This window comes from Podarcis pityusensis (assembly GCF_964106645.2).
Source record: "Podarcis pityusensis genome assembly, chromosome: 1".
NCBI classification, from domain to species: Eukaryota; Metazoa; Chordata; class Lepidosauria; order Squamata; family Lacertidae; genus Podarcis; species Podarcis pityusensis.
The window spans coordinates 97,843,349-97,866,750 of NC_138028.1; the positions used below are offsets into that span (position 1 = coordinate 97,843,349).

A 23,402-nucleotide genomic window follows, 5' to 3' on the forward strand; every position below is an offset into this window, starting at 1 on the left:
ACTTGGAGAAAACCCAACATGCGAAGAAACCTTTCAGGAGGAAATCCACAGGAGGAATATCTCCCCACTACCCCGCAAAAAAGTAGTGCAATGAAGACTGAGCATGCTGACAGTTGTCGGTGGGAATGGAAAACTGCGGGCACAGGGATAATAGAATGGAGTCTCTGAAAATACTATTTTATCACAGGTCCCACTTACAGAATTTATATGGGGGGGGTGCAGACTGGGAGCACCATGATAGGACTGCTTTGTTTGTTTATTACATGTATATGCCACTTTCCCTCCATTTTGAGCATTCATTCTGATATGTTTGAAGGGAGATTAGATGCTGTTGGCTAATTAATGAGCATTCAGTCTGATTTGTTCATGGGGAGGCAAGATGGCATGCTATCACTCTTTCTACTGCAGTTCCCCATACTTTCCTCATTGTAAAAACTCTGATGTCTTGGGAAAGTGAGTTTGTTGCTCTAAATCACTTTTCATTGTGCAACCTGAATTAGCCAGTGTGTGACTGAATCCCACCTAAAAATAACAACAGTCTGGAAATGGCACATTTCTTGTTTGTTTTTTGGCAGGTGCATTCTGTAAAAAGTCATTGATACAGTGCTTTAGTGGTGGGTTTATACTGGATCGTTCACACATCAATCCACTTTATTAGTTGTTCTGTGAGGCTTTCTTGATGTTGCTGTGTTATTGCTGTATGAAGGGGTAGTCTTGCACTAGACTGCAACAAAAGTGGGACCCAACCCCCCCCCCCACTCTGGTATATTTGTGGTATTAAAAAGTTACAGGATTAAAGAATGAAGTTATAGGGCATGCACTGATTGGAAACAAGGCAGTATGTCCACCCCAGACTTTTTGCAGGCACAAATAGTATGAAAACTGGATCACGTATAACAATCTTAATATCCCCACAGGCACAACTCAGCATGAATGCACAATATAAAAGGCACCTGGAGGAGTCATTTCACTGTTGCACAACTCTTTCTGAACACTATCCAGCTTGTACACTCTATTCATGTTGTATAGTTTTGCACTGCTCAGCTCTCCTGAAATACTGGCTATCTGATTGGTTACTGTAGCCTGATAGGTTAGTGGGAGGACTTGAACACCAATTTAAGTTAATGAAAAACTACTACTCCAAGGGCAGGCAGTACAAAAGCACAATTAAGTTTATCGGGGGCAAGCCTTTGTTGAAACTAATCTTCAGGTGAACCTACAGAAATGAAAATTGACATTCATAGTCACATTCTGCCTAAGGAGTGGCCTGATCTAAAACAGGTAATAGCTAGACTGGATATTTGGTACAAAAGCTCTAGGTACAAGTATTGCTTCTGATTGCTATGAATGTTTTCAGCTGAGCTTTATCTCTCATACTTCTGGGCTTTGAGAACTCCCTTCTGGGTATATTTTTTTAGGCTGAACTCTTAAAGAAGAAGATGACTGATCTTAAGCTCCAAATGCTCCTGGCCCCCTAGCGTTTGCCAGAGGGCATTTTGACTATTCCATTAATTTGAATCCATTAAACAAAGATGTTCTGATAGTTGCTGGGTAAAGCAGACAGGGTTCTCTGTGTGTTGTTTTTTAAAAAAATTCTGACAGGAAAATGTCCCTTTTCTTTTTCACCTTTTAATAAAAATATAAAGTTTTCAGCTGCATTGCTGTGAATCAAAACACAGTGGGTTTGGATAGTGTTCAGTGAGGTTGTCTCCCCCCCCCACTTGTTTCAAGCCACATTTGCAGTGTTGCACTTTTGGAGAGGGGATGGGGATGTCTTCACACGCATGGCCTTTTTGGTTTCCCCAACCCTGGAAAAACAACAACCCAGAATTCTAATTAACTAAGTTGCCATCTGCACCTACATGATGGCTGTATCACAAACACAGACCCTGCTTAAGTATGAACTGAATGCAGCTTATGTTTTCTAGTCAGATTGAAGCTGGTTTGAGAGGGGGAAATGCATCAAAGAAGAGTTTCTCAATAAACTACACGATCGGTACTGTGGCCGAAGTTATGTGTATGCAGCTTGTAAAACTAGCAGTGGGAGCGCTCTGGATGCAGAGTAAGCTGTAATGTGAACATACCCCTTATTGGCATCTTTCTTCATCCACTGAAGGCATCATTGAGTTATTGGTATACGTTGCAATCCTAAGCATTTTTATTCAGAAGTGCTACCATTCAGTGGGACTTGTAAAGGTAAAGGGACCCCTGACCATTAGGTCCAGTCGTGGCCGACTCTGGGGTTGCGGCGCTCATCTCACTTTATTGGCCGAGGGAGCCGGCGTACAGCATCCGGGTCATGTGGCCAGCATGGGACTCATAGGCTCAGTGGGACTTACTCCCTAGCAAATATATCTAGCATTGCAGCCAATGTATTTAAATGCATAGAGCTAGTTAATTTATCAGAATAAATCAAATATCGTTATATTGGGTGATATCTAGTATTAGTCCTACTTGAAGTAAACCCATTGATATTACTGAAGTTAAAAGCTAAGCCCATTAATGTCAATTGGTCTAATCACAGTGTGACTTAGACTGGATACCACTCAGCATTAGAAAAAAACAAAAGTTTGAGAATTTGTGCTACTTGCACTGGGTTATTAAACAACCCAGTAGCATACACGATGCTGCAGGAAATGACACTTACCTGGGAGGGAGTAAACCTCACTGAACTCAACAAGACATACTTCTGAATGTCTTAGATGTATATAGCTGTGGTCCCCTAGAAAATGCCCAGCCCACTAAGTTGGCTCAGAAGGATACTATGGTCAATGGCATTAAAAGCAGCTGAGCGATCAAGGAAGAATAATAGAGATGTACTCCCCCTGTTCCTCTTCCAATCTATCAGTCAAACTATTTATTTCAACCTATAATTTGACTGTTTCTGGGGTCTATATCTGGTCTTTAGTTATTTTCAGCAAAACTGAGAAGTTCACATTAAAACAATACTTTGATTGGGCACACTATGAACTAAGAGTTGGGTAACTCTTTTTACTAACCTTATCTTAAACTGGTGGTAATCAGTGCATAAGCACATCACTTACAAAAAGAACTTGATTCTGCAGAGGGGTGTTGCGGGGGATAGTCCATGCAAAGTACAGTTTGACATCAATGGAAAACAAAAATTGCAGGTTTTGTGCTAGGTTATTCATGCAGATGCATTAAAGTTGCCTCTATGTGAACTAGTTATATTGGCTATTTCAGAGTACTCTTTCAGTCTCTCATAATGAGATATTTCAAACCCAAGAATCTTTGAAATAAAAGAAAGCTGCCTTTCTTTCATCTGCAATCCCCAACCCCCAGATATTAGAAGAGTTTTAAACCTCTCTGGGAGAATCAATGGACATTTCACTTGTGTATTTGAAGCTTTTCTCTGCTCTTTAAATATTAATAAAAGAAGGTGACCTTCACCCCGCTTCTGAAGCATAGAGGCTGAAAGGGAGAATCAATATATGCCTACACTAATGATTAACTAATTACAGCTCAGCAGATTTTTATTTTTTTATCACAAACCCAAGATTTTACTCCTGGTTTCATAATAAAGGCTTAGCATTAAATGCACACATACTTGGGAATAAGCCCCACTGAACTCAGTGGAACACAATTCCGAGTATCCTGCATTGTGCTGTAAAAGTCCATTTTGGTGGAATGGGAAGTAGATATTTTCTTAGATCATAACAAAATTCATCCTGGTGGTAGCCCATCTCCATTGCAGATGTGGCACCACTATGGACATCATAGGACAAGCAGCTGGACAGTACTGTCCTGGACCATTCAACTACAGGACAGCTAACATTCTGTGTGCTTTAAAAATGGAACTGCCCCAAGAAGAAAGTAATCCAGGGTGGTATAGCGGTTAGAATGTTGGGCTACTAGCATTGAGAGACCAGGGTTCAAATCTCCACTCAGCCAGGAAACACTCTGTATGACCTTGGGCTAGTCACTGTCCTTCTGTCCAACCTACTTCACAGGATTGTTGTGAAGATAAAATGAGGATGGGGAGAACTATGTATGCCACCTTGAGGTTCTGGGAGGAAAAGTGCAGATTTCCTGTCTTTTATGCCACCATGGGCTGCTTTTATCCAGAAATGAAAAGGCCCTCTGTCCTCTTGTGTCACCTTCTATATCAATAAAACAGGGTCAGTGGTTGTTGGTGTTTTTGACCCCAGCATTGGAGCAAAGCATTGCAGCTCTTGTGCTGGTCATTACTGCACTCATTGTGCTAGAACCTTAACTGTTTACTCATTGTGCTAGAACCTTAACAAGGTTCAATTGCAGTAGGTTCCATTAGAACACAGTCCTAACCATGTGTCGTCAAAAGGAAGTACTACTGAATCCAATAGAAGTGGACTTTAGTCACAAGTAAATAGGGTTAGGATTGCAGCCCAAGTCACAATTGCAATGGGACCCAGGTGCAATTAAATTGCTGTGGGTAGAACCCATAGATTATTGCTTTCAACATGTTTTTTTGTAAATTATTTATTCTGCTGGAAGCTACCTTAAGCATTGGAAGACTAGTCCTAAGAGATCCAGTCCATCAGGTCTAGTCTAATGTTCAGCTAGTTCAGCACTCTATTTCTAATAAGGGCTGGCTGCCTCCTGGACTACATAAACAGAGCCTGAACACAACAGATATAAATGTGCAACCACTCTATTATTGACTTAACATTTGTTAAGTAGCCATATATTTGAAACAGGGCTCCATAGCTAAGAGAAATTTTTGGAAACCCCCAAAATAGCCCTACATCCCTATGGTCACAATTTGGCTCTAGTCAGAATAGTTCTTCACATTATATCCTTAACTCCTGTTTCCATGGCTATGGATTTAACCATATGTATACTTCTCCTCCTAGAGATATGGCTATGGTGGATGGATTCAGCTGGAGGAACATTGTGAGGTAAGCTGTGTTTCTGACCTATGTGACCCATGAATAAAAAATTATCTAGGAATACATATTAAAATTATGGAAAAATCTATATGAATAAACCCTACTGAATTAGTCCAAAGATTCATCAAATTCAGCTTCAGATTTTTCACAGTGGCCAGCCATATGCTTCCGGGAAGCCCACAAGCAACACATGAAGGCAACAGCCCTCTACTGCTGATGCCCCTTCCAGTTGAGGTATTGAAAAATGATACTGATTCAGAACTTAACTAATAGACTGATCCTCCATTATACTGACTACCTGCCCTTTAAATCTAAACAAATATCCATCACCACATATTGTGACAATGAATCCTATTAATTAATTAGGTCCTGTATAGAGGTGTACCTTCTTTTGGCTGTCCTTTTTCAAATATAAATTTGAAAGCTCACTCTCACACACATAAGAACATAAGAAGAGTCTGCTGAATCAGGCAATGACCCATCTAGCCCTGCACCTCACAGTGGCCACCCAGATGCCTGTGGGAAACCTTCAGGTAGGACCTGAACACAAAAGCACTTTTCAGTAAGTAGCCATTAATAGCCTAATCCTCCATGAATTTGTCTAATCCTCTTTTAAGGTCATCCAAATTGGTGGCCATCACTGCCTCCCGTGGAAGCAAGTTCCATAGTTTAACTATGAAGAGGTACTTTATTTTATCTGTCCTGAATCTTCCAACTCTATAATATTATTTTTGAGGTAAGGCAGTCAGAACAGGGCACAGTATTCCAAATGTGATTACAACATAGATTTGTATAATGGGATATCGGTGGTTTCCAAGCATGGAATTTGCCTTTTTCACAGCTGTTGCACACTGGGTCAACATCTTCATCAAGCCATCTACTATGACATCAATGCCTCGGTCATGGTCAGTGACCACCAGTTCACGAACACATGTTATCTTTCAAACTGTTTATATTGAGAAATATGTACAAATACCGTACACATTTACAAAACCAGGTGGTGTTATGGACACGAGCCATGTGGCACTTAGCAAACTGAATGGTGAAAATTGCAAGAATATGTTTGTCTACTTAATGTGCCTGAAAGACAGAAAATATACGTATATCTGGAGGGAAGGCACTTTGACCAACTAACTCTCTCATTCATAACATGTTACTGTGCCTTATTTTAATGGAAGTCATGACATGAGCAATGACACCTTTCTGTACATGCAAACCCTTTCCTATACCTGATTTGTTCCATTCAGAAAATATTTAATGGAGGTCCAGGTCCTGAACTCAGTCCAACCCATTTTAAATGAAATTAATCTGGCCTCAAGCAAGCTCATTAGCTTATTTCTGCTTCCCAGGAGTAAGTAATTACTTCAAGGCCATTCCTACACTGCCTGTAAACTGAAGCCTGTGGAGAGAAAATTCTGATTAAATAATATGTACAGAGAGGGGAAATCCCACAGCTCTTAGCTAAAAAGCAAAGGACTAAGGAGCAGTTAAAAACTCACATGGTTTTTAAATAACCCATGGTTATTTAGAGTTATTATATGGAGAAAAAGTGAAATTATGCCCTTTTCAGTTTGCCCCAAAAGTAACTGCGGAAAAAATAAGAACCATTGTATAGATCTGAACAAATACAATATCCCAAACTCTGGAAACCTTTTAAGAATTTTGCTTTCTTCACTTTTGCCCTCTGAATCTTTGTCTGAATCATTTTCTTCATGTCTCCATAACAACCACTGCCTAAAGCTCATTCCCTCTGAAAAGCAACTTTTAACAAGCTCAAGGATCACATCTCAAATTTGCCATCACCTCAGTAGAATGAAAAATTATTGTACATGACCTAAAAGCTGGCCTATATTTCTGACTCTCTGGAAATCAGATACAGTTGTCTCATAATAATTTTGTAAAGTTAAACACCTGAAACGGCAGCTTTAAAAAATGTTATTTTTTATCATTTATACCTAAGATGCAGTGACAGCAATTTAGTGATCTCCATAACAATCAAGTGTTAAAAGAATGTACTGGATAAAGAACGTACTGCTAATTAAAAATACCTTGTCTGTTAATCATAATATTCAGCATTCATGAGGTAGATGCTGGAGAGTGAAGGTACAGTGTTAGAAGATGGCTGCTCCACCATGGAGGCTACATTTGCCCCACCCACCCCATAGTCAGAGAAAGGCTCTGGGGCTCACTCCTTGCATGAAGGTAGTGGTGCAAGGAGTCACACCACTGCAGTGGCCAATGGGGTGAGGGTAGTGGCTGCCTTTATAGGGGAAGCACCACCCTCAGATGGCTTTGACAGCAACTCACCCTCCAACCCTGTAAGATAAAGGCATGTGGAGTTGTTGTTGTCCGTCCCGTCCCCCACATTCCTGTGCAATTTCTATGCCTGTTAGTGTTTATGGTGGTGGACACTTTGCTGCAGATGTTTTTACAGTCATTATTTTACACCAAACACCAAACACACATCATGAGTCTTCACTTCAGGGATATGAGGGCAAAGAGCTCTCACAACTGGTTTTGTGCACCCTAAACCAGTGTTTTTCAACCTTTTTTGGGCAAAGGCACACTTGTTTCATGAAAAAAATCACGAGGCACACCACCATTAGAAAATGTTAAAAAAATTAACTCTGTGCCTATATTGACTATATATAAAGTAATTCTCTTGAATAGGAATCACATGAACACAAAGAAAGTATTTTATAATTACTTTATTATGAAATAGTAAGTAAACAGAAATATGAAAAATTATAAAATACTTTATTCAGTGCGCAACCTGGGCCTGTTTGGCTGAACACAAAGCTGATATTATGGCTGGAATCGAAGAAAGACACACACATAGCTCTTCGTCAACAGCTCTCAGTCTCTCTCTGTATTTAGTTTTTATAGCAATCATGCTTGAAAAGCTCATCTCACACAGATATGTAGTGGAAAATGGGAGCAATGTCAAAATAGCTTTGTTTGCCAGAAGGGGGAACTCCTTGGCAGTATCCAACCAAAAACTGTCCAAAGGTAGATCAGCAAATCTTAGCTTGAAACCACGATTTTGTCTCAGTTCAGTTAGTTCCTCCTGCTCCTGTAAAGTCATGTCCTTTCCACCAACTGATGCTGAGCTATAAGGGTCCCTAACCCAGTCAAGGCATTCAGTGGAGACTGAAGAGAAATAAAATGACAACTTCTCCGGTCCTCCTGGTGACTTGAGTCGCGACGTCTTCTTCTCTCCGCTTCTGCGCACACTGTGCTCGGGCGGGAAGGAAGTCGGAAGATTATGTCCTACTGTGATAGGTCCAGGCTGGAGTCTGGACCAATCACAGCCCGGACATCAGAAAAGTGGAGGGTGTCCCCCTGAGGAGCGCCAATCGGCGCCCCTGCTGGCCGAGGGTGGGGTCAAAAACCCCACCCCCCCATATACCCAGGACACAGTCCGGCGCCCGCCTAGTGGGCGAAAATTCGAATTATTTTTTTTTATCTTTCGAATTTTTCAATTTTTCCCACGGCACACCAGGCAACATCTCGCGGCACACTAGTGTGCCGCGGAACAGTGGTTGAAAACACTGCCCTAAACAAGCATACTGCTTTGGTACAGTGGAGGATGCTGTCCGCTCACCAGTGCTGAAGTGATCAGCCACCGGTCTGCTTGACTTCTGTACATGGAAGAGAAGGCACCAACTTGCCCTATTTCTCAGGCAACTGGCTCCTGTCACTTCAGAAGGTGAGGCAGCTTAGAGCAGGGCTTCCAAGACTCTCAATCCTTGGGAAGGTTTATATTTTAGGTTTTCCATTTGATATATTACAGAGTTACTTTTTTTGGTTAAAGGTAATTTGAGTTACTAGCTTTATTTATTTTTTTGGCTTGGTAAAGCCACCATAGGGTGCCTTGACCACATCATTTTTCATTCAGTAATTATTTCATTGGAATGCACTGCTATGTGGTGAGAGCTCAAGCTTACCACATCAAGGGAAGCTTGTTTTCCCTTAGGTAGCAAATACCATCTCCCATCACACAACATTAAAACGAAAAAAGAAAAACACACTTTGCTTCAGCTTTACTATATCATATATTATTTCCTCAAAACATTTTATGCAAAAAACCCCAACAGGCATATATTGAGGTTCAGTTTCATCATCATCATCATCTGACTAAAATGGTATTTTCTTGTTTTTTGCTAGAATTTATGGAAGTCAATATCAATAGATGTTGGGAAACACTGTAATTTAACCCACTGTTTATGTTATAAAACAAAGATTTAGCATCAAGAAAGGAAGCCTTAGATTAACTTTATGAAGAACTCAGTGTGGCAGTCGTAGCTTGCAGTGGAAAACTAATTTTCTCTGGATCCATGTGTGTCGAATAATTAACTGCAAAGCCTCTGAGAATCAGCTCCAAATTAATTTTAACTACAGATCCAGCAAATAAATGCATGTATTAAATATATCTGGGTCATGTGTGTTCATGCTGATGATAGAATGACTATGTGATTTAAGCCCACACCTTTTAATGAGGAAAGAGCTACCTCCGTCCATCTAATTGAACTAAGCAGATTTGTTTTCGTTCTGCATCGGGCTTGCTATAGTCTGCACATCACTAATGCAGATGGAGTGGGGGAGCCACTGTTTTTAATTAGGACATTGCTCATTGGAGATTCCATCTCATAGCATAACCCTTCAGGCCATTGGAAAGGCTATTATTTCTCTTGCTACAGTCGGCATTTATTTATGAGGGTTTAAAGGAGAACCCCTAGAGAAATTATAGTCTTTTTAGTATTGCTTCAGTACTGCAATGATTCCATATAACAATCTGCCAGCCAAAGAACCGCACAACTTACTGTGCATACCAAAAAAATATTCCCACTGATCATAACAAAATGAATCCCCATCATCTATTTTTATACAACAAGATGCTTGATTCCACCAGGTCATTTCCATCTTCTCTAAACCGTTTGGTGTCTGTTATGTAAAAGTCAACAGAGGACTCATATATCCATACTCTGTAGGAATATATGCTTAAGTTCTTCCCTCCTGGCACTTTGGAAAATAAATTCTTGAACTATATTTGCCGGAGGAATCAGATGGCGGCACTGTAATTATAGCTTGTGATATTTGGAGCAATTTTCTTGAATTGTGACGCAGCTGCCAAGTCATTCCAGGAGCCTGCCAAAATATAGTCACAATGAAATTTGGGGGGTGGGGGTAGAATTGAGGTTTTAAAATATTTATCAGTTGTTATGAATGATGTATGAGGCTAGTAACATATTCAAGGTTTAAAATGTCCTTGGTCTCATGGCTTTATTAAGAACTTGCAAGAAACCCACTGGGTCAAAACACAAAGTTGTGAAGGTGCAGATTACTTTTTAGGCAGGCAGAATTGCTGTACTGTATTGCTTTCAACACCCGCTAAAACTTCTTTGTTTAAGGAAGCCTAACCGGAAGTGAATTTGTAATGTGTAATACATAATGTGTAATTATAATACAGATATTTGGTTTGAAACTGCTGTTTTTATTTACATTTTGATAAAAAAATGTGTCAACTTGCTTTTAACATTTGATTTTATCTTTATTTTTAATGGAGTATTTTATATTTTTTATGTAAACCTCTTAGATGTTTTTGTTGATTAAGAGCTATGAAGTTTTTAAAAATAAATAAATATATTTAGTCCAAGAATAGCCGAAGTAGTATCGTCCATATGTTATGAACTACTATTTACAGACACATGGCTTTGCTATATCTTTTCTTAAAGATTTTTTACATTATAAACCGTTTTAAAATGTGTTTTAATAGTGTGTGTTTTTTTAAACAAATGAAGAGTCTAGGCTCCTTTGGGAAGGAGAGCAGGATATAAAATTAATAAATAAAAAACTTCTATCAGCCTCAACTTCAAGTGATGGGAGCTGTAGTCCAGCAACATCTGTAGGGTGTCAAATTGGCTACCCTGCATTTAGCTCACCCTTATGATCCATCACAATCATGGAAATTAAATACAGCATGGATTCCTGCCATATGGCCCCAGTTTTCTAGCATTACCTATGTGTCACAGTAAACTGCTGTTATGTTAAAAAGATCAGGTCAGCAAAAGGCGTTGGGTACTAGATTAATAAATAACAGGAAATACATGAAAATATTCCTTTAAAAGGAAATATAATAACATTTACCTTAATAACTGTTGCCCATTTTTTACAGAGGGAAGCCAAAATGATGAAAGATGGGAAACTTTTCAGAGTTATCCAAGAGAATTGTTGGGATCCAGAGGTTCGGATTAAACAGATGAACCAATCAGGTACTATCAGTATGGATGTGTACTATGCAGACGTCCAGTATGGCAACAGTAGCTCTTAAAAGATGCTTTTGCAAAGCATTAACAATTGATTTTCAGAATATATATTGCATTTTTGTTGAGTAAGAAGAGCTAAAGCAGACTGCAAAATATATTACTACAGAAATGCACCGATAAATTTCCATCTACATTCAAACCTGGAAGCACCAAAGTAACAGTTCAAGTGTTCCTCTTGAAGAGCCATTCACTTGTAGTGGGTTATTTTTCAAAAATATTCATTAATTGCCTCCCTCCAGGAAAACAGGTTCAAGTTTATTTCTAAAGTAGTTGATTGCTATGTAGTGAAGAAAACAATCCCAAAACTGTTCCCCCCCCCCCCCAGTAGTCCTCATTGCTCATAAACAAACTACTCTGGAATAGTTTGCTTATTTTTTAAAAAAATATTTAATGGCATTTATAAAACAACTTTTACTAATTTTGTTCTATAGGAGTCACTGTCCAGGCCCTTTCTACAGTTCCTGTCATGTTTAGTTACTGGGTAAGTCAAGTCAAGGAAAAGAACTACAGCATTTTTGTATCATAAAAATCAAGCAACCATGAACTCCACATGCAAAAAGGAAGGCAGAAATCCTTCTGATTAATCAGATACTTTGCAATGACAGAAGGCTCAGGAGACTAAAGAATGTCAACAGATGTCATTGTACAGATGAGGTCTGATGGATTATAAATAATTGTGTATAAAGCTGAATATATTTGTCTTATTTCTCAGATATATTGATAATGGATGGAAGCTAATTATTAATAACATATCTGAATATTGCTCGTTATAACAAAATTAGTTGCTTTACTCTAATACTAAAGCTTAACTTTAATTTTAAAATTGGCTTTTCCCAACCTACATGATTGTGAATAAATTCTTAGGAGCCAGATGGGCAATGTGTCCAGTGAGGGCTCAGAAACCAGAACTAGTCTGGATGACTAGTTCTAGGTGATAGAATGGAATTTAGCATTTGCCATTCAGGTTCCATTTTTGTTCTACTTGTGCATCAGAGGCATCAAAGAGCAACACTAACAACGCAAGCATCTGCTCCAGTTATGGTGGTGGCTAAAGAGCTTTTGTATTTGGCGCTACATCTAGTGGAAAATCACACCCAGAGTTTCAACCCATGACCTCCTGCACTGAAAAGGGGTGGGGCCCATCAAATATATATATTGCTACCCCAGCAGGACTTTAACTAATTAGCAGTATCTGTGTGTATAAGGAGTTGAATTCCTGTCTGTAAGGAAGGATCTCATTTTCTGGATGATTGCTGTGTGTTACACAACAGTAGCAGTTGCAAAGAATTTTGTAGTATCTGTGTGTTTTCCAGGTTGTACTTTGTGTGTATGGTGCATTACGTTGTTTTCATGGATTGGTGCCTCAGCAAAGGAAAAGTAGACCACCTCTAGTGTTTGTGCTCCTTTTTTCTTCTTAATTGTCCTGCTAAGAGACCATAGGTTCCTAGCTAAGCTATCCTATTTAGTTGTTCTGTGAAGCAAAGGGACTTAAATTCTAGAGTTCTGCATATGCACTGTTCTTTGAGACTCCACCTAAAGGTTATTTACACAACCAACTTTTGTTTCTCTCCCGATTTGAAAACCACATGTTAATTCTTTCTTCCTTTAATGATTCTTACCAGGCCAAACCAAAGGATACTCTAGACCTGTGCCAATTTTTAAATAATGACTTAGCCACTACTGTGAAGAAGTTCCCAAAGAGGTTTATTGGCCTTGGCACCCTCCCCATGCAAGCTCCAGACTTGGCTGTGAAGGAATTGCATCGTTGTGTGAAAGAGCTTGGATTTCCCGGTGTGCAGATAGGATCTCATATCAACAACTGGAACCTGAATGCCCCAGAACTCTTTCCAGTCTATGCTGTGAGTAGACATTCCCTTGTTTCTAATAATAGTAGTAGTAGTAAAATTTATTATTTAAACCCCATCCATCCGGCTGGGTTTCCCCAGCCACCCTGGGCAGCTACCAGCAGATTAAAAACAGAATAAAACATCAAACATTAAAAACTTCCCTAAAGGAGATGTGGAAGTCTACATGAGCTGCAAACTACAGATATCATCTTGTCTTTCACTGAGGAAGAAGGGAAGCATGTAGGAATGGGATCTTAAATGGAGATAGTAGTAGTGTCTCACGTATGTTGAAGCTTAGAGTGACTGGAGTTCTAAAAATGATAACCAACACAGTGCTGTGAATTGAACCTGGAAGACAACAGGGACCCAGTGCAGATGCTGGTGGATCTTGTAGATGTATATGTAGATGCTATGAACTTGGTAGTTCCTGTACATGTAAATGCTGTGTACCCTGACATACCAACTTAATCAGGAGACCAGGTATGGAAGTCCATGCCATGATTCTGAATCATGAACAAGGGTTACTCCCATATAAAATTCTTAATGCTACTAATAATAACAATGAATCATTCATTTTGCACTTAAAATAATTGAAGTGCTTCACACAGAATTTTAAAAAGGGCCTGCACCTACCTAAAGGGTCACAATATAAATGAAGACAAGATGGAAATTAATAAGAAAAGGAGGGGGATAGTACATGTATGTACATCTAAATGCTGCAAATGGACCCAGGCACTGGCTGATGGAGATTCCAGCCCATTGGAGAAGCCCATTAACTGACTTATAGATCCTCCTAAGACTAGCAATTATTTGTTATATTTTTATCACAACCTTCCTCCAAGGAGCTCAGGAAACAGTATATCTCTTTCTACCCCACCCCAGCACCATTTCATATCTTCACAACAACCTGGTGAGGTAGGTTGGGCTGAAACATGACTGTGCTTTCTGTCCTCAGTCCACAGAAGCATGAGTGAGGAATTTAAAGTGAGCAGCTGAGACTGAATTCTTTAGTTGAGATTCCTGCATTGCAGAGGGTTTGACTTGATGACCATAGGATCCCTTCTATTTCTACATTTATAAGATTCTATGATTATTGCTCTTAGATGTCTTACTCTTGTGTTATAAAAATACCAGACTCTTACGTTTAAACATTGACAATTGTATTACTTGAAATGTCATAATTTTTGGTTGACTTTTTAATAAACTCTTCCCTCCTGCCTCTGATTTTAAGGCTGCTGAACAATTAAACTGCTGCCTCTTTGTGCATCCCTGGGACATGCAGACAGATGGAAGGATGTCTAAATATTGGCTTCCCTGGCTCGTAGGTCAGTAGCACTTACAATTCTTAAAAGACATTCATTCATTTTGTTTGTGAGTAACAGCAATGAGCCAATTTGGCATAGTAGTCAGGGTGTCAGACCCAAGTTCAAATTCTCACTCAACCTGAAACTCCCTGCGTGACATTTGGCTATTCGCCATCTCCCAGCCCAACCTATCTCACAGGGGTTTTTTATAGGGATAAAATGGAGATGGGGAAAAGTGGGCTATAAATGAAACAATGCAGGAGACACAGCTGAAAATGTACAAGGAAGATTTGCACAACTTTTCTTACAGTTCCTTAAATCTATTCACATCCATGAAGTTTGCATCAAGGGGCTTTAATCAGGATGCCGTTGATTGTTCTAAGTTCCCTAATACAGCAGTCCTCTTAAAATGGCTTTAACTATCACCCTGAGAAGTACTGAAAGGGGGATATATAAATTTCCACATATGTAATGCCTTGCTGCCACATGCCTCTGGGTGGTGGCAAATTGTGGCAATTTACACCCCCACACCCACCATTATGAGATAACTGAAGCATAGATTGTGCATTATCCTTGAATAAGTATGTTACCACCTTGGATGCTACTTGGAAGCATGAAATGAAGGTGCATAAATCGCTTTTGCTTTCCTTTTTTCCCATCGGAAGTCACAAAAGACATTGCAGATAGGAATAAGATGCTTGTAATTAACACATGATAGAAATTTGCTAGCTTTGTCAGATCTCAAGATTCAATCTCAATAGCACTGTGATCTCAAACTCCGCCCCCCCCTTTACTCCACATGGGTCTTCAACATTTTTTTCTACTTAAGCCCACATGGGACCAAATGTCTCCTGCCACATCTTAGGATACTCCTAATGTTCTGAATGTCTTTACAGAAGCAGAAGCATATCTGCCTTCTCTGCCATAGCTCTTTGTTTATACTACATTGTTCATTCTCCCTCAAATGAAAATGAAATTTATTTTCAAGAATAAAAGTAGCGATGAGAAGATCAGCTATTTTTAAACTGAATTGTCATCTCTCTTTCTTCCTTCCATGGGGATTATTTGCAACCAGCCAGTCACTGATATGATAATCTGTACTTCCTGTGAGTGAAGGTAGTCAATACAGGGCTTGATTCCAACTTCCAGGGCCAGTGATTTGCTGGAAAAAGAATATCACAGGCAGAAAATGAAGGGAGGTGGAAAGGGGAATGAGTGAGAGTTGAGAGAGCAGTTGCTGAGCCACCTGTGGCCTGGCCTGCCTGCTCAATTGCTTGAGAAATTTTTAAAAAGCATATTGTCCATTCACTCTTCCTTATGGGCAACCTTATTCCCATTAATTGGAAGAGAGAGACACATATATGGCACATTAGGGAAAATTCAGGGGAGGAAAGATCCTTGGTTGTAACCACTGAAGATGGAAGCAGAGGACTTTAACCCCAGGTACCAAGGTTCCCTAAAGGTGCTGGTAAAACTTCTCTCAAGCCAGTTGGGAATTCTTTCCACTTTTTATAAATGAAAAAAGATCTGTAGTGTTACACTTGAGGATATGGCAATGTGTATGTAAACAGGCTAAGTGCTGTACTTGTAACAAAACCTTATCAGGAAAATGTTGCTACCTTTTAACTTGCTTGCTTATAACTGGCACTGAGAAGTGCACCATAGCTGCACCTATTAATTTGTTTTTATTTTAAGTACCTAGCGGTGAAATATCAGCATTGCACAGTATTACAACATCAACCGAAGTTGAGAGAGGTGTATAGGCAAGGGGAGGGGAGGAAGTCAATGAAGCATGCAGATTTCTGTTCCCCACCACAAATATAGATTTTTTTTAAAATTGAATTTATATACCACCCTTCACCTGAGGATCACAGAGTGGTTTACAGTATAAAAACAGAAAAATACATACATATGTTGTGTAAACTCATCATATGCATTCATACAACAATGTACAGTATTATCTAATTATCTCAAGGGGCAACAAAGCACCATTCTTCTGTATAGTAGCAACTCTACATGGTCACCACAATGAATTAGAATGGCTCACACCCATATGGAGCAGGCAAGCCTTCCCCAACCTAGTGCCCTCCAGATATTTTGAACTACAACTCCCATCATCTCTATGCTGAGTGGGGCTCATGGGAGTTGGGAATCAAATATCTGAAGAAGAGAAAGGAAAGAATGGAGTAGACTTTCATACGGGAAGGTTCCACATCTGTCACACTGCACATTCTTGGAAGTGACTTGCTCTGGTGCAGAGAGACTCCATGCAATGTGGGTTCATTATCAATGTGATAGGGTGCCCTATCAAATTACAGCTGTCGTGTTGTTTCCAACTAAGTTTTAGTCAGAGTAGACTCACTGGGTGGGATTCAACTAATGAGGCCCATCAGCATAAGCCCTTTGTAAGGACTTCCACTTGCACAATTGGGTTCCTCCCTTTTCCTCCCCAGTGTCCCCTGAAATTGGCAAGGGGTGTGTGTTGGAGAACACTTAGAACAGCAGGTGAGGAGAGGAGAGGGGGATCGCTCCATCTGGCAAATCAAATGCTGATTGAACAATAAGAAGAGCATGGTGTTGAATTCCTCCTTTGAACTTAAATTAGTCACGCCCATCAATTTCAATAGATCTACTTTGAGTGTGACTAACATACTTAGACAAGTATTTCCCTGAACTGTAACTTTCTGATCTAATTGTTTTAATTGCCCTTTTAACTTTTTTAATTGTTGTGCTTTTAGTAGGCTTTTTATTGTGTATTTAACTACAGTATGTGTGACAATTTTATAATGGATGTAATACTTATCAATCACTTGATAAGGCATGTAAGCTGTATATAAATTAAAAGAAACAACAATAATAATGTAGGGGTGTCTTGTGGCCCCTAATCTGTGTTTCTGATTCACATCTCTCAGGAACATCTATGTGACATGACACCATCACACTCATTTTCCTGGCAATTAGCTGCGAATAAAGTGGAAAGGGAGCAAGGAAACTCTTTCTGTGATCATGTTATAGCATATGTCATCTTTTCTTAGGTGTTACTGGTAAAATATGAATCAGGGACCTGGTAAAGTCAAGTTGGAGTATCAGTTCTTCAATTATACACAGTGAATTTCACAATAATTGTGATAATTTTTTTTTTACAAAACTATTATGCATAGAAGTACTGTAGAAATAATTAATAACTCTTTCTTGCTATTAGGAATGCCCTCGGAAACAACCATCGCTATTTGCTCCATGATTATGGGAGGGGTATTTGAATTGTTTCCCAAACTAAGAGTTTGCTTTGCCCATGGAGGTAAGTATCTGAGAGCAGGAAGGCTGGAGGACACACAGAAATCATCAGTATACAACTCTTTGCGCCAACACACACTAGTGATGGGGTGGTAATTCAACACTAGCCCTACTCAAAGTCAGCCCATTTAAGCTATTGGGCATTACACGCTTAGGTTCATTCAGCTGGGGATGGCTAAGGCATGGTAGAGGCAAGGGCAGCACTCCAGGTATAGAGCCAGATTAGACCTTTCAAGGTCAATATCAGGAAATAGCTGTTAGGAATGCGGATGGGGAGGCAGGGATCACTGCATGTGCATTTCATATGCAGAAAGTCCCAGATTCAATCCCCAACTTGAATATATCAGCAATGTCTATATCATTTCACAGTGTTTAATGGTACTCCTAGATATATTCATTCAGGCAAAGTAATTTACAACACATCTTTCTTTTTAGGTGGCTCTTTCCCTTATACAGTGGGGCGCATTTCCCATGGATTCAACGTGCGGCCTGACTTGTGTGCAGTAGATAATAACATTGATCCAAAGAAATACCTTGGTTCATTCTACACAGATTCACTTGTTCATGATGAATGTGCACTGAAGATGCTAACAGATGTAATAGGAAAGGTGAGTGAGCTGGTATTTAGCCAAAGACTGCAAGTAAGCTCTCTCTCCTGACTCTTTCGCACTCCTATTGGTGCAAATGGGAATTTCCTTCCTAATGCAAATGACGGGGGCGGGGGGAGGCAAAGGATTAAAGCCTCTCTTTCTCCATCATACATCAGATGAGAAGACAAATACTTGCCATGACATGGAAGCAAAGGGATGGGTGCTAGGTGCTAAACATTCCTTCTCTCTTGCCTTCCTTTCTCCTGGGTGGTAAATGGAAAGGAAGAGGCAGAAGCCAAGGCATGCCTCTACCCTTTGGCACACCCTTAGATTGACTCTTCCTTTGCCCAGGAAATAGGAGAAGCAGCAAAAAGACTGGTGAGACAGGGGTTACCCAGGAAGAGAATAAAAACTCATCTTCTTGGTATACTTGAAATGATTACGTATTGCCCATCTTCCTCCAGGGACAGTAATAAATATCTGAGAAGGGTCAAATTGAGACACACAAATAATGAAGGAAGTACAGTCACCCTCTCTCTAACATGCCCCAGTCTTTTAACTACTCCGCTTTCCAGGTTGGAAGGTGGATTAGAAGGAAGATTCAGCATTAGGACATGCTAGAGAGAAAATGGTGGCATTTTGCTGGTGCTTTTCAAGGTTGCCCTTCCTATTCTCCTCCCTAATTCAGAGATCACAAAGATGAGAAGTGATACTTGAACATGCCAGCAGGCCACTTGATCTAGATCCTGGCCTTTTGACCTGTTCTGTCCTTATTCACCAATAAAAACCTAGTTGTTGATACTTAATAAATGCATTTGATTGATCCAGTTCCTCCTTTTTTACTTGCTGAGTATTTTACCAGCAAACAATGCTAAAAATAAAACACATCAACAATGATATTAACAAAAGCTGATACAACATGGATTAAGCTAGCTCTTTAACTGTGGCTAATTATTGCTTAAGCGCTAGGCTTTTTGGAGATTTGACACTGTCTGACTTTTATACAGTTAGGTAGGAGATGCTGAGGCACCACTAATCACACTCCAATAAATTGTATCTGAATTGTTTTAATTTTGAAGGTTATTTTAATATTCAAGAGCTTTGTGAGTCTTTTCCCCAGTGGAATCAATGCAACTTTCAGAAAATCTCCAGACACCATGGACTGTCTTGTAAAATTTTCCACATTTACTTCTATCTCTCAGTGATGAATTTATACAGCTAACTGGAATGAATGTTGAAGATACCTTCAACATTCAGTATCTGAGCACACAATCAAAACTTATGCAGGCCACTGCAAAGAAAGACATCATCAGCTGTCCTGAGCATACCCAGCCCAAGGAGGACAAATGGCTGGGAGTTTAATTCTTTACTGACAAATCATGAACTTCTAGTAGCTCCACAGGTGCACCAAATATGCATACACACACTTCTGGTGGCTAAGCAGCTAGAGCCCCTCCCTGAGCTTATGCTCCAGACTGGACTGATGGAGTAGTGGGGGGTCAGCCCTCAACCCCAAACTTAAGTACCCTCCTCCAACAGCACAAGGGCAAACAACCTGTGACTCCTTCAACACAGGAGTTGTCACTGTGCCTGTCTCCTCACACCCCTCCTGGTCCTGGGAGACAGCAGGGGAGGGGACCGAGGGGATTCTGAAAGCTCCCTCCCTTCAAGCACCATTTCTCCCTCAGCTTCTGGTACATTCTGTCCTTCCTCCCTTGCTCCTGTCTCAGGGGAGGCACAAAACTAATATATATTACTACCCATTTCCTTTGGCCCCGCCATCTCTTTCACCCATGCCTGTATCTGCAACCCTCCTGCCAACCCAGCAGTTCGAAAGCATGCCAGTGCAAGTAGATAAATAGGTACCTATGCAACCGTAGGGTGGTGTTCAGGAAGGCCACATTGACCTATCAGCTCAAGCAGAGGGCCTGGTAAGATATGGCAGGGCAGCACCATTATGTATAAAGCAGGGCCAAGTGAAGGTAATGTTTTACATCAAAAATAGTGCACAGCTAAGGGGAAATGAATTCCCTCCAGCCAGTTTGTGCAGACACCCATGTCACATTTATCCAAGTATGGGGACTGGCACCTCATTTGTTACCCTCACCCCCAAAAAGGCACTGATTACCAGCATGCATTTTGGCCCCATGCTGGATATGATATCAGACTATGAGAAAAGTGGCTGTGCAACAGACTGTGGAGTCCTAAGTTACACAATCTCTTCCTTTGACCCAACAGGGTGTAATTTATTTCTCTATTGACCTTCACTGAACTCTTTTAGCAACCATGTAAGGCAATGACTTTTGAAAGTAACAATATTTTGCAGCACCCTGTTTGCTCTGATATCTATTTCTAGAACATCAGCAGACTCAGCTGGTGGATTTGTTATTCTGAGCGTTAAGGTATACGTTATGATATATGTTACCATAAAACACAGTTCCAAGCTTAGAATCATAAGAGAAAGAGCATCTAAAGTCCCTAAGGGCATGTACTTTACATATACTTTACATAACAGACTTTTTTACTTTATACTGTACATAGTTGAGGAGTCACATGGTTGTATAAAGTAGACACATGTAAGAGATCTTGGCCAATCACAGATTTCCAGAACCTTTGAGCCCAATATTTCCTTTGTCATCTATGGCATACATCTCTTCCTTCATGCTTTACAATAGCTTCCAAAAGACACAAGGCAGATTGCAGTGGGCCTGTGCTTTGACATAACTGTGTTAAGATTGAAGTGTTTCTTTCAGAAACCCCATGGTGACACCTGCTGGAGACATTTGGCAGAGGGGAAAATATTTTTGTACACAGCCTCCAGAATTTCCTCCAGAATCAATGCTTTGGGCATTTGTTCTGATATCAGTGACTGTGTTGTTTGATTGTTTTTTTCTAAGATGTGTTTATAACATATGTCTGTCTTCCTTTCTCCAAGGAACTCAAAATGGCATAAATAAGGAAATCTCATTTTATTAACCCTGTGAGGCAGGTTAGGCTCAGTGGCAGTACTTGGAGCACCACAGAGACAACTGAACACTGAGTAAATGTGATATCTAAAAGAAGCAGGGCTTGTTTTATTTAAGTGTCAGTTTGTATTCATTTCTCAGTAAGAAGGAAACAAATGGCTATGGCATGATGGATCACTCCATACGCCTTCCTCTTTTGTCATAACTTTACTTTTCCCTCCCTCTACTTTAACACACGACATAATTTATGAATGATCCAAAATGATCACAGAAGCTACAGTACCTCAGAACCTCCAGCTTTGTCTACCCATAACAATGGAAGCAATTTGCACAGGAAGAACAGCCTTTCTATGGAGAAGGAAGGAAAGGGGTTGCCTTCTTTAAATACCAATTCTTGCTTTCTTCCTCATTAATCATCCATTCAGTAACAGCATATGTTAAAGCAATCACATATACTATATCCACTTACTCGGGAGTGCACCTCATTGCACTGTTTCTCCTACAACAAAAACACTTACCCTCTGAGGTAAATAGTACAATCTTGTACAATTCTCAACTTCCTGGCGTCTTTTACCCATTATATACTCTCTTTTACTGGCCAGCAATTTGCACACACAGAAAAACCAAAGAGTTTTAGGGATATAATAATCAAAATGTGCCTCACTTATATATAGGGAAAAAAATAATGCTCCCCATAGGACACTCTTAAGTTGGAAACTGTGCACCTATTAAATCAAGGACAAATACCTTTTGGCCCCCAAGTCATTGTTGGATTCCAACTCCTGTCAGCCCCATCTAGCATGATCAGTGGTCACAGGTGGTGGAAGCTGAAGTCTAACAATGCCTGGAGAACTACAGGATTTCCTTCCCTGAATTAGCTAATAATAATGCTATCCACCTGCTTATTTCTGTTTTCAGGACAAAGTGATGCTGGGAACAGATTATCCATTTCCACTGGGAGAACATGAACCTGGAAAACTTATTGACTCCATGGAGGAGTTTGATGATGAATTAAAGGTATTATTACATTTTTAAAAAAATCTTTCCATCAGTCCCAGCCATCACAATTTCATTGGCTGGGACTAATGGGAATTGTAGTCCAAATCAGAGCAGGGTTTGTGGTTCAAGAGGAAAAGAGTTGCTTACCTTGTGCCCAGCAGGATTAACAGATTTCCAAGTCTTCTAGCATGAAGGGCGAAATCCCTTTCACTGCTTGTGGGAGTTTGCAAAGCCCAGTGAAAAATGAGGAGCTGATCCTTCTTGAGTCCTCTGCATATGCTGAGAGATTCCTGAGAACCACCAATAATGGTTGGCTACTACTGTCCCTGGCTGTTTATTATATTTCATAATTCAAATTCATTTTTATACAATAAGCCACTGGACATTTGTTTGGAAAGAATCCTGGTGCAGATATATTAATTTCTTTTCAAGCCATTACTGTTTTTGTATCCAAAACATTTGTTAAGACTCTCAAAAGCCTCCTTACTTTTTGTTGCAGGATAAGCTCAAGTTTGGCAATGCTCTTGCATTCTTGAATCTTGACAGAAAGCAGTTTGAATAACCTCAGAACTATAAACATTTATTGCAGTGTTGGGTCTTTATGTATAATTATGTATCTACATCCTTATGTGTATGCATCCCCATGAAAATTTCAAATAAAAGTATGTATAATATTTATGGTTTACATCTGGAAGCTTCATGCACCTTCATGCAAGCTGTATGCATTCTGAGCCTTTCAACTGTGTAGATCTGGTAGATTCCCTTGTTATCTACAGAATCAATTGTTTGTTATAGTTTTTGATGTTTTGGGGACTTTCTATAGCAGCATTCAAAATGGCCAGATGTGAATTTCAGGAAACATCTCCTCACATGGAATGCAGTACAACAATTGTGGCTCTTGAGCTGTGCACAGTTCATGTAGGAATGCTCATGAAAGTACAAGGTGCTAGATGTATTTATAGTAACAGAAGTCTCCCTACTTGGCCTCACTTGGGAGCTGAAGTGGAGAAATGCATTCAGCTAAGCTCCTCAGCAAATATATAGTATAGAAAGGACCACATTTGTAGAATTATTAAACATTCTCCTTCAACTATATGAAGAAGGGCTACATTTGTTCTATTCATATGCAGCAGATAGAATAGAGTATCTATGGCTCTTTTTCACACATGGAAGAGGGGGAAATTCTT

At 39.9% G+C, this 23,402-nt stretch overlaps 1 protein-coding gene across 1 annotated transcript; it reads left to right on the forward strand.

Annotated features, from left to right (window-relative positions):
• Positions 1–1,156: 1,156 nt before the first annotated feature.
• On the forward strand, positions 1,157–22,889 carry ACMSD (aminocarboxymuconate semialdehyde decarboxylase). Its single transcript, XM_081008770.1, has 10 exons — positions 1,157–1,281; positions 4,854–4,898; positions 11,065–11,161; positions 11,647–11,696; positions 12,838–13,074; positions 14,294–14,387; positions 17,569–17,664; positions 18,096–18,268; positions 22,135–22,233; positions 22,715–22,889. The coding sequence occupies exons 1-10, from the start codon at positions 1,225–1,227 to the stop codon at positions 22,775–22,777; spliced, it is 1,011 nt and encodes a 336-aa protein (XP_080864896.1). The 5' UTR covers positions 1,157–1,224; the 3' UTR covers positions 22,778–22,889.
• The last annotated feature ends 513 nt before the right edge of the window (positions 22,890–23,402 follow it).